The sequence below is a fragment of the Anomaloglossus baeobatrachus genome, chromosome 5 (genome assembly GCF_048569485.1).
Source record: "Anomaloglossus baeobatrachus isolate aAnoBae1 chromosome 5, aAnoBae1.hap1, whole genome shotgun sequence".
Taxonomy (NCBI): Eukaryota; Metazoa; Chordata; class Amphibia; order Anura; family Aromobatidae; genus Anomaloglossus; species Anomaloglossus baeobatrachus.
The window spans coordinates 190,536-205,347 of NC_134357.1; the positions used below are offsets into that span (position 1 = coordinate 190,536).

At 45.9% G+C, this 14,812-nt stretch overlaps 1 protein-coding gene across 1 annotated transcript in view; it reads right to left on the reverse strand.

Moving 5' to 3' along the window:
- The window catches only part of SEC23IP (SEC23 interacting protein), a 196,705-nt gene that overhangs the window by 180,500 nt on the left and 1,393 nt on the right, over positions 1-14,812 (reverse strand). The window contains exons 2-4 of the mRNA XM_075348129.1: positions 7,567-8,090; positions 5,999-6,218; positions 3,830-4,023 (exon numbers count right to left, since the gene is read on the reverse strand). Of these exons, the coding sequence (XP_075204244.1) occupies positions 3,830-4,023; positions 5,999-6,218; positions 7,567-8,090 (938 nt within the window). The remainder of the gene's footprint in view (positions 1-3,829; positions 4,024-5,998; positions 6,219-7,566; positions 8,091-14,812) is intronic.

Sequence of the window (14,812 nt, forward strand, 5' to 3'; positions counted from 1 at the left end):
CATCTGTAAGCTACTGCAATGCCCTGCTCATGAGGTAAGGAACATAGTTGATCAGGAGATCTATACTACATTTACAAATAGAGGGATTTGCTATTTCTGTTGCCCTGCTGAACGACAATTAAACATGAGAGTCCATTATACGCCACAAGAAAACATGTCTAAATAGCGAGCTCTGTTGTTTAGTATTCATTCAGCTGGATAACTGGACTTAAAGGGGTATTCCATCTCCAAGATCCTATCCCCAATATATAGTAGGTGGAATAGCAATAATATCAGCAAATACCAATATCTGGAAATGTAGAATAGTTCTCCTGATTAGGCATGCCCTTACCTCATGAGCAGGGCATTGCAGCTTTGGTAGCAACAGTTACGACATGGACTCTGCTGCTGTGGACCCGGGGAGAGTGGGTGCAGATTCATTGCACCCACACTACTCACATGGAGGGTCTGCACTCCTAGAAAATGGGGGATACGTTCCCTGAGGGTGTCCCCCCATATTCTAGACGGTCCAGAGTCATCGTGGGACCCCTTTATTTTTTTTCCTTACAATAAATTGGTGAAAGAGGGAATGTTTTGGGGAGTGTTTTTTCAAATAAATTTTTTTTCGTCTATTTGTTTTGTTAGTACTGACAGTTTGTGATGTCGGGTATCAGATAGACGCCATGACATCACAAACTGCTGGGCTTGATGTCAGGTGACTTTACAGCTAGTATCAACCCCATTTATTACCTAGTTTGCACACTACACCAGGGCACGGGATGAGCTGGGGTGAAGCGCCAGGATTGGCGCATTTAGTGGATGCGCCAATTCTGGGGCGCCTGCGGCCTGCTATTTTTAGGCTGTGAAGGGCCAATAACTTTGGCCCTTCCCACCCTGAGAATACCAGACCACAGCTGTCCGCTTTACCTTGGCTGGTGATCCAATTTGGGGGGGACCCTACTTTTTTTTTTGTAATTATTATTATTTATAAAATAATTATAAAAAAGAGCTTGGGGTGACCTCCACATTGGATCCCCAACCACGGTAAAGCTGTCAGCTGTGGTTTTCAGCCTACAGCCTTCTGCTTTACCCTAGCTGGCTATCAAAAATGGGGAGGTTTTTTTTTAAATAAAAAAAAATTAATGGGCTTCCCTGTATTTTGATTGCCAGCCAAGGTAACGCCAGGCAGATGGGGGTGGCAACCCGTACCTGTCTGCTTTATCTGCGCTGAAAATCAAAAATATCGCGGAGTGCTATGTCATTTTTTTAATGATTTATTTTTACAGCACTGTCATGTCAGGCAATCAAAATACAGGGAAGCCCTTTTTTTTTTTTTTAGATATTTAAATAAATAAATTAAAAAAAATATATATGGGCTCCCGCTGCATTTTTTGTATTGCTAGCTGAGGGTAATCCGAGCAGCTACTGGCTGCTAACCCCTACTGCTTGGTGTTACCTTCACTGGCAATGGAAAATCCAGGGAAGCATTTTTTTTGCCAAAAAACTAAAAAAAAAAAAAAATAGACGTGGGGTTCGCCATATTTTTGTATGCTAGCCAGGAACAGCAGGTACGGGCTGCCCGGAACCCCCAGCTTCCTATTTGTACCCGGCTGGGAACTAAAAATATAGGGAAGCCCTTTTTTTCAATTATTTCATGAATTTCATGAATAAAAAAAAAAACACGACATGGGCTTCGCCACATTTTTGTGTCCAGCCGGGTACAACTAGGCAGCTGGGGATTGGATCCGCAGGACAGGTTAGCCCGAGGTTTCTGGGCCCCTCTGCTGCGAATTGCAGTCCGCAGCCGCCCCAGAAAATGGCGCTCTCATAGAAGCGCCATCATCTGGTGCTGTATCCAACTCTTCCAACAGCCCTGGAGCCAGGTGGCTTGTTGGGTAATCATGAGTTAATACTAGCTATGTTTTACTAGCTAGTATTAAGCCAGAGATTCTTAATGTCAGGCACGTTTGACCCAGCCATTAAGAATCTCCAATAAAGGGTTAAAAAAAAAAAAACAAAAAAAAAAAAAACACCCCACACAGAGCAAAAATACTTTAATAGAAATAAATACACAGACACACTTAGCGACGCCATCTTTATTACCCCCTGTCACCCCTCCACGATCCATGGTCTTCTTTCTCCTTCAACACATGCAGCTCTGCTCCATCAGACAGCACAGCTGCATGGGGGGGGGGGGGGTGGGAGACGCTGTGCTCCGTGCAGAAATCACTCTGAGAGTGACCACAGGCTCCTGACTAAGCGGTGGCACGGGTTGCCATAGCAACGGTGCTCCGATCACGTGATTCCGGTGCCGCTGCGTGCTGGTAGCGGGACGTCCCAGTCACCGATACCAAGCGCGTTGCTATGGCAACGGTGATCTCCGTTATTGACTGGCTGGGTCACTGGTCAGGAGCCGGCTTCTGCGGACGCTGGTAACTACAGTAAACATCGGGTAACCAAGCAGCCCTTTCCTTGGTTACCCGATGTTTACCTTCGTTACCAGCGTCCGCCGCTGTCACATTGTCAGTGCCGGCTCCTGCTGCCTGCACACATAGCCAGACTACACATCGGGTAAAATTAACCCGATGTGTACTGTGGCTAGGAGTGCAGGGAGCCAGCGCTAAGCGGTGTGCGCTGGTAACCAAGGTAAATATCGGGTTGGTTACCCGATATTTACCTTAGTTACCAAGCGCAGCATCGCTTCCACGCGTCGCTGCTGGCTGGGGGCTGGTCACTGGTTGCTGGTGAGATCTGCCCGACAGCTCACCAGCAACCCATGTAGCGACGCTCTAGCGATCCCTGCCAGGTCAGGTTGCTGGTGGGATCGCTGGAGCGTAACAGAGAGATGCAATGACAGGTCCTAGCATGTCGGCGTCATAGTCATGTGACCAGTCTGTAGCCAATGAGATAACAGACACGTGACTGGTCACATGCTATTTTGATGACGTCACGTAGGTCCTGCATCACTGCTGGTTAACAGGAGGACGCAGCGATTATCGGGAGGAATAGCGGCAGGAGACAGTGTGCAGGATGCATCCCGGGGACAGGTAAGTGTTATGGCAATGTTTATTAACTGTATGTGTACATTTATAATGCGTTTTTATGTGTTTGTGATTGCCTCCCATTGTTTCCTATGGGTTCGAGTGGTTCGTCGAACCGGTTCACCGACCCGAACTCGAACCAGACCTCGGTTTGGCGAACCGAACTCGAGCCGAACCGCGGCCGGTTCGCTCATCTCTACTCAACACATCAGATTATCTGATACACTTGCAAGCTTCAAACGCAACTTGAAAATTCATCTGTTCAGAAATGCCTACAGTCTCCAACCACCCAACTGCCAGAGCCGGCCCCCTCTCCACCCCACCTACTGTCTCCTCCCTATTATTCTATAGAATGTAAGCCTGCAAGGGCCAGATCCTCTCCCCTCTGTACCAGTCTGTCTATTGTAACCCCTTCTCATATACAGCACTGGGAATCAATGGTGCTGTGTAAATAAAGAATAATAAAAATGTAGGGGATGCTCCACAATGGTGCACGGCCTGGGCACAACTTTTTGGGAAGTGGCGTGCATTTCTCTTTGCCGTTTTCGTCAGACATTGGCCAGTTAGTTACTCATTATTATTACTTCTATGGCGGCTACAGCAGGTATGCTCCCCGCTTCTCATTACACCCAGCCTGCTCACCTTTCACAGCAATCTTGCCATATGATGACCATTTGATTGCTGACCCCACTTCTTTGTACAGAGCACAAGCTGAAGACTATTGTTTGGGTTGCAGGTATTGCAATTATTTTAGGATTGCAGCAGAACCCCTCAGCTTATCACGAGGATCTTCTTCTTCAGGAACTCACCTCCAGTTTCTCACTGAAGTCCTCGCTGTAAGGTATGAACCTGCTGTCTGTGTCTCCTTTGTAGAACCAGGAGCATCGTCTGACTTCTGAATCCTCCTCCTCCCAGTACACGGCCTTCATCTCTCGATCATACAGGCAGACGTCATAGCGCCCCCCAGCTGTACTCACCACCACGCTCTCTGGGTCTGGCTGAACTGAAGGAAACAAGATCTGATCATAAAACAATATGGAGCACCTCAAAGCTTCACCACAGAAAATGAGCACACTTCACCTGCTACAGCACCAAAAATACGAACACCCTCATAATGACCCACTGTACAACAGAAGAGAAAGACCCTCATAATGACCCGCTGTACAACACAAGAGAAAGACCCTTATAATGACCCGCTGTATAACAGAAGAGAGACCCTCATAATGACCCGCTGAATAACAGAAGAGAAAGACCCTCATAATGACCCGCTGTACAACAGAAGAGAAAGACCCTCATAATGACCCGCTGTATAATAGAAGAGAAAGACCCTCGTAATGACCCGCTGTACAACAGAAGAGAAAGACCCTCATAATGACCCGCTGTATAATAGAAGAGAAAGACCCTCATAATGACCCGCTGTATAATAGAAGAGAAAGACCCTCGTAATGACCCGCTGTACAACAGAAGAGAAAGACCCTCATAATGACCCGCTGTATAACAGAAGAGAAAGACCCTCGTAATGACCCGCTGTACAACAGAAGAGAAAGACCCTTATAATGACCCGCTGTATAACAGAAGAGAAAGACCCTCATAATGACCCGCTGTATAATAGAAGAGAAAGACCCTCGTAATGACCCGCTGTACAACAGAAGAGAAAGACCCTTATAATGACCCGCTGTATAACAGAAGAGAAAGACCCTCATAATGACCCGCTGTATAATAGAAGAGAAAGACCCTCGTAATGACCCGCTGTTCAACAGAAGAGAAAGACCCTTATAATGACCCGCTGTATAACAGAAGAGAAAGACCCTCATAATGACCCGCTGTATAATAGAAGAGAAAGACCCTCGTAATGACCCGCTGTACAACAGAAGAGAAAGACCCTCATAATGACCCGCTGTATAATAGAAGAGCAAGACCCTCATAATGACCCGCTGTATAACAGAAGAGAAAGACCCTCATAATGACCCGCTGTATAACAGAAAAGAAAGACCCTTATAATGCCCTGCTGTATAATAGAAGAGAAAGACCCTCGTAATGACCCGCTGTATAATAGAAGAGCAAGACCCTCATAATGACCAGCTGTACAACACAAGAGAAAGACCCTCATAATGACCCGCTGTACAACATAAGAGAAAGACCCTCATAATGACCCGCTGTATAACAGAAGAGAAAGACCCTCATAATGACCCGCTGTATAACAGAAGAGAAAGACCCTCATAATGACCCGCTGTATAACAGAAGAGAAAGACCCTCATAATGACCCGCTGTATAATAGAAGAGAAAGACCCTCATAATGACCCGCTGTATAATAGAAGAGCAAGACCCTCATAATGACCCGCTGTATAACAGAAGAGAAAGACCCTCATAATGACCCGCTGTATAACAGAAAAGAAAGACCCTTATAATGACCTGCTGTATAATAGAAGAGAAAGACCCTCGTAATGACCCGCTGTATAATAGAAGAGCAAGACCCTCATAATGACCCGCTGTACAACACAAGAGAAAGACCCTCATAATGACCCGCTGTATAACAGAAGAGAAAGACCCTTATAATGACCCGCTGTATAATAGAAGAGCAAGACCCTCATAATGACCCGCTGTACAACACAAGAGAAAGACCCTCATAATGACCCGCTGTACAACACAAGAGAAAGACCCTCATAATGACCCGCTGTACAACACAAGAGAAAGACCCTCATAATGACCCGCTGTACAACACGAGAAAGACCCTTATAATGACCCGCTGTATAACAGAAGAGAGACCCTCATAATGACCCGCTGAATAACAGAAGAGAAAGACCCTCATAATGACCCGCTGTATAACAGAAGAGAAAGACCCTCGTAATGACCCGCTGTATAATAGAAGAGCAAGACCCTCATAATGACCCACTGTACAACACAAGAGAAAGACCCTTATAATGACCCGCTGTATAATAGAAGAGAAAGACCCTCGTAATTACACACTCCCCACTTACCAGAGTTATAGACTTCTTCAAGGTTGGCAGAGTCATAAGTGCTGAATGGAAGCCATATCTCTCGATCTTCCACTAACTTGCAGAAGAACCAGTGTGGCTGGACGGGCTCATACAGGTTGGGCAAGAAGGGAGCTGTGACTGGCACAGGAGGCAATGTCGGCCTGGAGTTTGAGTAGGACTGAACCATTTGAACTGGCATGAAAGTAGATGCTGCAGGAGGCTGCAAGGCAAAACACTGTGTCATGGAGGAAAAATCCAGACAAAAAAACCCAACATGGCAAAGAGTGTGGGCGAGCAGTGGAGAACACTACAGGTGTGAGTGCAGCGCCTCGTACCAGGCACAACCCGGTGCCTTATCAGGAACCACGAGGATATTCATTTATACAAGGTTCTGCCACCAACGTTGTCCTATGGTGACCATCACTATCGAGCCAAAATGTCAAAAAGTGTCCACAGACTAAAAGGTGGGTCGACGTAATCCTTACATGGCTACGAGGGCAATGGAAAGAGCCAAGCATCATCAACCCCCTAAATTAGGGGCACAAGGACATTGATATATGTCCAGAATCCATGCTATCCCCAGAAAAGGATACCCCATATGGAGGATAGTATGTGCCCCCTTCACATCCACCTCCAGGACCTTTTCTGGCCTCCATCCTACATCCATAGACATTCATAAAAAGACGGCCCCTCTGCAGATATAACTGATTCCCGCTCCCCCTCCATGTCTGTATGGACCTTGTGCGCTGGGCACAGTCATGGCGAACTGTTCCCACAAAGCTGAAGCTACAATTGTCCACAATGTCTTGTGCAAAAGATTAAGCTTTTCCATCACTGGTACAAAGAGTCCGGAGCATCATCATCCTCCAGCAAACTGTACAGAGGAAACAATGTAGTCAGGCGGGTAACGTTTTCCAGTCACCAAACCCAGACTCGTCCACAGATAGAGAAGGGCGATCCATCACTGCACAGAACTTCCCCTCCAGAGGCCTGTGGCGGTTGTGTGTTCGGTGGTGTGCGGCCCGGCATTGCGCTCGGTGGTGTACGGACAGGCACTGCGCTCGGTGGTGTGCGGACAGGCACTGCGCTCGGTGGTGTGCGGACAGGCACTGCGCTCGGTGGTGTGCGGACAGGCACTGCGCTCGGTGGTGTGCGGACAGGCACTGCGCTCGGTGGTGTGCGGACAGGCACTGCGCTCGATGGTACAGCTTCAGCAGCTCATCCTTGATGCTCCTGGCGAGTACAGTGTTCTTGCTGATGATACCAGAGGAGGCCTGGACGGTATACCCCGAAGGGGGAGGGAAGCAGAGGCCGGACGGTATACCCCGAAGGGGGCCAGAGGCCGGACGGTTTACCCCTTGGACGGGGGGGTGGGCGGAAAAGGTTATACTCAGGGGCCGGAGGTTAAACCCCGTGGAACAATGAAATTGAATGAGAAAACAGAATTCAACAATTAAGGTGTGGGGAACAATACTTTTCTCCAAATGATATAAATCCTGGATCCAGGCCCCACATGACAACACTAAAGGCAGGCAATTGTACGGGATTACTGTCTCACATGTACTTACAGGAGGTATGGCAGCTGAAGAACTGGGGTACACGTGCGGTCCTGGTGCCACCTGGCTGCTGATGCCTGTGGGGGTATCCTGCTGTAGCTGTGGAGGAGTTAAATAGGGATTTGCCCGGCTGCTTTGTATATTATGGCGGTATGGGTTATAACCAGCCTGAGAGGAGACGGAGGCGGGAGTTGAGTTTAGGCTTGGTGGAGGGCACATCTCTGTGTTTGGAGGGAAACTCCTGGAGGGGTCACTGGAAACCCCTGGAGGAATGGTGGGAAATGGAGACGAAGCCCTAACAGCCATAAAGTTCTGCCCATTCTGAACTCTAGACGGTACAGACACTGGAGGTTTAGGGAAGGCAGCAGAACCTGACATTTGAGGTGCAGTGGTGGCCGGGATCTGCCCTATGCTAGCAAATGGGTCACTGCTGCTGGTGAGGCTTGAGGCCTGCGAGAAGTAGCTGAATGTCTGTGGAGCAGTACTGGCAGTCTGCCCTAGAAAACTGTCTTCCTCCCCGACCTCCACCGAGTCATCTGCAGAACAAACAAAAAAAAAAAAAAAAAAAAAAAATTACACAGAGGGATTACTACCTACTAATAATAATAACACAAGTACAGCGCTGCCGCCTCTCACACAGCAGGAAACCCCAGCACTACCTGACATCACTCATCAGCTGATAATACACAGGTACACCACCACCTCCGCTCCCAGACACATCACTCATCAGCTGATAATACACAGGTACAGAACCACCTCTGCTGTTGTGAAGGTCATCCGAGGGGGTGATGGTTTGGAGCTCCCTCTGGTGGTTAGAACTGGGGGTGAAGCTGACTGTGCCTCAACAGGTGTGGGAGTTAATTGGGAGTTTGGGAAGCCCAATTGCAGATCAGCCTGGGCTATATAGTAGAGCAGTGTCTGCTGACTGGGGCCGGTTATTGATGTTCCTCAGTCTATGAATTGGCTTGGAGTTGTCCTTCCATTTATCCTGTGCCTGTCCCATTCCAGATAAGTTGCAAGTTCTTTGCTTAATTGCCTGATCCACATCTAAGAGTGTTTTGTTTTTTCATTTTATTTTGCTTAGTCTGTTTTCTTGCAGGAGAGGAATTGTCTGTTTTGATGAGCATGGGGGTTCCCCCTCTGCAGATCCCACTGCAGGAAAAGGGAGATTCTCCCTGTTCTATTTGATTATTTGCACTTTTGTATTTCTTGTGTTTTTTGGTTTTTTGTTTCTCCCATTAGTTACAAGAGTACCTGATATAGTGGGGTAGAGACCCAGTGGTCTCTGGGCTTTTTTGTATATCAGAAGATTGCGATTGGTATTTTTCCACAGGGTTTTGCACTAATCAGTTATCTGTCCTATCTAGGAAGTCGGGCCTCGCCTTTTCTAATCTATATTTCCTATCTGCGTAGTGTGTTTTCTTACATCACCGTTGCCTTTATATGTTGAAAGCTTGCTATTCCTTTGGGGACTGCCCTGAGGCAAGATAGGTTTCCTCATTTCTATCTGTGAGGTGTAGTAAGTTTCTCCGGCTGTGACGAGACATCTAGGTGTTTTTAGGAACGCTCCACGGCTACTTCTAGTGTGGTCTGACAGGGGATTGCGGTCAGCTCAGGTTCCAACTACTCATGTTTTTCTGCTTATGGGATTTTTGTGATCATCCACGGTGACCAGATCATAACAGTATAACCGGCCAACAAAAAACAAAAAAAAAACAAAACAGGTACTCAAAAAAAGTAAATTTTTTTTCTTCTTTTTTATTCTATATATTTTTCCTCTTATTCTTTGGGTTCCGTGGAAGATTTTCTGTTGACATGGATACTGAACAGTTGGCTGAGCGTGTTGAGAATCTCTCCTCTGAGGTTCAGGCAATATCGGCTTATCTTAGCCAGAAAGCTGCTGTTTTAGAACCTAAAATTCCCATTCCTGAATTGTTCTCGGGGGATAGATCTAAAATTCCTGAACTTTAAAAATTAATTGTAAATTATTTTTTGCCTTAAGACCCAAATCCTCAGGGAGTCCCGTGCAGCAGGTTAGGATTGTCATCTTCTTGTTGTGGTGACCCTCAGGACTGGGCCTTTTCTTTGGCTCCTGGAGATCTGATTCTTGCTGATGTGGATTCTTTTTTTCAGGCCCTGGGATTGTTGTATGTTGAACCCAATGTGATTGATCAAGCTGAGAAGGCTTTGCTGGCTTTGCTCCAGGGTCAGGATCCCGCTGAAATTTTTTGTCAGAGATTCAGAAAGTGGGCGGTCCTTACCAAGTGGAATGATGATGCTCTTGCGGCACTTTTTCGTAAGGATCTCGCGGATGCAGTGAAGGATGTTATGGTGGGATTTCCTATCCCCTCTGGTCTCGATGCCTCTATGACCTTAGCCATTCAGATTGATAGGCGTTTAGGCAAGCACAGAACGATACAGTCTTCGGAGCCTATGCAGTGTGATAGGGTCCTCTCTAATGCTGAGCGGCAGGGTTTAAACGGAGAAACAAGTTGTGTTTCTATTGTGGAGACGCGTCTCACACTATTTCTGCCCTAAACTAGAAAAAAGATTTGCTTGTTTGTTTACTGTGGGTACTGTGCAACCTAAAAATTTCTTTTGTCCGTCTCTTTAATTTGCTCTTTATCCTCATTTTCGGCTATGGCCTTTCTTAATTCAGGGGCCGCGCAGAACTTGATGGATTTTGGGTTTGCTAAGACTTGTGGTTTTCCCATGGTGCCTTTGCAAACTCCTATTCCTTTAAGGGGCATTGATGCTACTCTCCTAGCTGAGAATAAACCCCAGTTTTGGACCCAGGTGACTATGAGGGTTGCACCAGCTCATCAGGAAGATTGTACATTTTTAGTATTACACAACTTGCACGATATTTTGGTGCTGGGATTCTCTTGGCTGCAGACCCATAATCCAGTTCTTGATTGAAGATCCTTGTCTGTTGTTAGTTGGGGTTGTCAATGTGTGCATAATGACCTTTCTGTGTTGTCTATTTCCCCTCCACCACATGATGTACCTGAATATTTGTCAGATTTCCTTGAGGTGTTTGATGAGACTGGATCTGATTCTTTGCCTCCCCACAGGGAGTGTGATTGTGCCATTGACTTGGTGCCAGGTTGCAAATTTCCTAAGGGACGGATTTTCAATCTATCTGTGCCCGAACATGATGCTATGAGAACCTATATTAAGGAGTCATTGGAGAAAGGTCATATTAGACCATCCTCGTCACCTTTGGGTGCAGTTTTTTTTCTTTGTGTCCAAGAAGGATGGGTCATTGCGGCCTTGTATTGACCATCGCCTCCTTAATAAAATTACGGATAAATATCAGTATCCATTATCCATTACCGCTGATGTCAAACCTGTTTTCCAGAGTAAATGGGGCTACGTGGTTTACGAAATTTGATCTTAAGGGGGCGTACAATGTCATTCAAATTAAGGAGGGTGATGAATGGAAGACTGCCTTTAATACCCCTGAGGGGCATTTTGAGTACTTAGTGATGCCTTTTGGGCTCAATAATGTCCCCTCAGTCTTTCAGTTGTTCATGAATGATATTTTTCGGGACCTGATTGGCAAATTTCTGATCATCTATTTGGATGATATTTTGATTTTTTCTGATGATTGGAATGCTCATGTTGAGCAAGTTTGGACAGTTTTTCAAGTTATTATTGAAAATGCATTGTACGTTAAGGGATGTCTCTGGCGAGCAAAAAAATTTCCTTTTTGGGGTTTATTTTGTCCCCGGCTTCTATTGAAATGGATCCACTCAAGGTTCAGGCCATTCATGACTGGGTTCAGCCAACTTCTTTGAAATCCCTTCAGAAATGTTTGGGCTTTGCAAATTTCTACCATAAATTTATAGGCAATTTCTCTAGTATTGTTAAGCCTTTTACTGATTTTACCAAAAAGGGAGCTGACGTGGAAAATTGGACTCCAGAGGCAATTATGGCCTTTCAGGGGCTTAAAAAGAGGAGGTTCACCTCTGCTCCAGTCCTGAGGCAACCTGATGTTTCTCTTACGTTTCAAGTGGAGATAGATGCCTCAGAGATTGGAGCAGGAGCTGTTTTGTCTCAGAGATCCTAGAGCTTCCAAATTGAAGCCTTGTGCCTTCTTTTCTCAGAAATGTTCTCCATCCAAACGAAATTATGATGTGGGTAATCGAGAATTATTGGCTATGAAGTGGGCCTTTGAAGAATGGAGACACTGGCTGGAGGGGGCGAGAAATCAAGTTGTCGTGCTCACCGATCATAAGAATCTGACCTACCTTGAATCTGCCAAGAGACTGAATCCTAGGCAGGCCAGATGGGCTCTATTTTTTACGTTTCAAATTTGTGGTCTCTTTTCTTCCGGGCACCAAAAATATTAAAGCCGATGTCCTCTCTAGAAGTTTCTTTGCTGATTCTCTTGATGTTGCTGAGCCATCTACCATCCTTAATGAAGGTGTGGTCCTCTCTGCTATTTCACCCAATTTGAGGTTAGCACTTGAGAGATTTCAGGGGGACAAACCTGAGAGATGTCCTGTGGGGAAACTGTATGTTCCTGATCAATGGAGGACTAGAGTTATGTCTGAGATTCATTGCTCCGTATTGGCTGGTCATCCTGGGATTGTTGGTACTAGGGATCTAGTGAGTAGGTCTTTTTGGTGACCTTCTTTATCTTGGGATGTCAGGAGTTTTGTGCAATCCTGTGGGATTTGTTCTAGATCCAAGCCTTGTTAAGTTCTAGTGGGCCGTTATTGCCATTGCCTGTGCCTAAGAGACCTTGGACTCATATCGCCATGGATTTTATTTCGATTTTCCTGTTGAGGAGAGCCATAAGATGAAATACTTAATTAACCTCTGGACATTGAACACACTTCTCACAGTGCTCTATGAAATTAATTCTCTATGCATAAGCCAGTCAGTCTTCAGAGGAACCCAAGATTGCCCCCGATGACATCACAGACCCTACCATCAGCATGGATCCACCAGATGACGTCCCTCCCATCACCATGGATTCATCCACTGAAGTCAGACCCGCCCATCAACAGCAACACAGATCTCCCCATTGGCTAGCCCATGAACTGTCCCACTAAAGCAACACAGATCTCCCCATTGGCTAGCTCATGAACTGTCCCACTAAATGGGCATATCTGAACTTGTGTACGCCCCTAGCCTATATCAAGAGGACACATGCTCTGTACTCGCTCTGTTCGGTGCCATCTTTACTGTGATCAAAAAGAGATTTCAACATCCGACTGTGTCTGGTGTGAATTCTTTACGCATACACTTGGTCTACACCAATTAGGCCAGGCAGTAGGCAACAAGTGATCTCTGGTTAAAAGTTCACCCCAACACTGTATCTCAGGAGGATGACGGTTATTTGGGTTATTCGTGATAGATACTCTAAGATGGTCCAATTGGTACCATTGCCAAAGTTGCAGTCTTCTTCAGAGTTGGTGCCCTTGGGTTTTTTTTTTTAACAGGTGGTTCGTTTACATGGTATTCCTGAGAATATAGTTTCAGACAGAGAAGTGCAGTTTGTGTCCAGATTTTGGAGAGCATTTTGTACTAAATTAGGAATTGAGCAGTCTTTTTCTTCTGCTTTTCATCCTCACACCAATGGTCAGACAGAGCAAATCAGACCTTGGAAACCTATTTGAGAAGTTTTGTATCTGCGGTTCAGGACAACTGTTTTTTTTTGGCCATTGGCAGAGTTTGCTCTCAATGATAAGGCTAGCTCTGCTACTTTAATCTCTCCGTTTTTCTGCAATTTTGGGTTTCATCCTTGGTTCCCTTCAGGGCAGGTTGAGGCTTCGACCTGTCCGGGAGTTGATTCTGTGGTGGAGAGAATGCAGCAGGTTTGGGTAGTGGACAAATTGTTTTAGTCCCAGGAGAATGCTCAAAGGTTTGCCAACCGGCGTAGGACTGTTGGTCCTCGGTTTAAAGTGCGGGACATGGTTTGGTTGTCCTCCAGGAATGTTCCTATTAGAATTTCTTCTCCTAAATTTAAACCAAGATTTATTGGACCCTGTGAGATTTCGGAGATTATTAATCCCGTATCTTTTTATTTGGCTCTTCCTGAGTCGTTTAAAATTCACAGTGTTTTTCATAAATCTTTGTTGAAGAAACATGTGGAGCCAGAGTTCCCACGACGGTGTCTCCTGACCCTGTGTTGGTAGCAGGAGATCTGGAGTATGAAGTTGAGAAAATTTTGGATTCCCATCTTAATAGATGAAAGCTTAAGTACCTTGTTAAGTGGAAGGGTTATGGTCAGGAGGACAATTCTTGGGTTTTTGCTTCTGACATTCAAGCTGACAGATTGGTTCGTGCCTTCCATCATGCCCATCCTGACAGACCTGGTGGTTCTGGTGAGGGTTCGGTGACCCCTCCTCAAGGGGAGGGTACTGTTGTGAATGTCATCCGATGGGGTGATGGTTTGGAGCTCCCTCTGGTGGTCAGGACTGGGGGTGAAGCTGACTGTGCCTCAACAGGTGTGGGAGTTAATTGGGAGTTCGGGAAGCCCAAATGCAGATCAGCCTGGGTTATATAGAAGAGCAGTGTCTGCTGGCTGGGGTCAGTTATAAATGTTGTTCCTCTGTCACTGAATTGGCTTGGAGTTTGTCCTTCCATTTATCCTGTGCATGTCCCATTCCAGATAAGTTGCAAGTTCTTTGCTTTATTGGCTGCTCTATACCTAAGTGTGTTTTGTTTTTTCTTTTCATTTTGCCTAGTCTGTTTTCTTGCAAGAGAGGAATTGTCTTTCTGTTTTGATGAGCATGGGGGTTTCCCCTCTGCAAGAAAAGGGAGATTCTCCCTGTTCTATTTGATTATTTGCACTTTTGTATTTCTTGTTTTTTGGTATTTTGTTTCTCCCATTATTTACAAGAGTACCTGATATATTGGGGGAGAGTCCATGTGGTCTCAGGGTCTTTTTCGTATATCAGGAGATTGGTATTTTTCCACAGGGTTTTGCACTAACCACAATCAGTTATCTGTCCTGTTCTCTCCTATCTAGGAAGTCGGGCCTCACCTTTGCTAATCTATATTTCCTGTGTATTGTGTTTTCTTACATCACCGTTGCCTTTATATGTTGGGGGCTTGCTATTCCTTTGGGGACTACTCTGAGGCAAGAGGTTTCCTCATTTCTATCTGTGAGGTGTAGTAAGTTTCTCCGGCTGTGACGAGGCGTCTAGATGTGTTCAGGAACGCTCCACGGCTACTTCTAGTGTGGTCTGACAGAGGATTGCGGTCAGCTCAGGTTTTAACTAATCTTGTGTTTTTCTGCTTA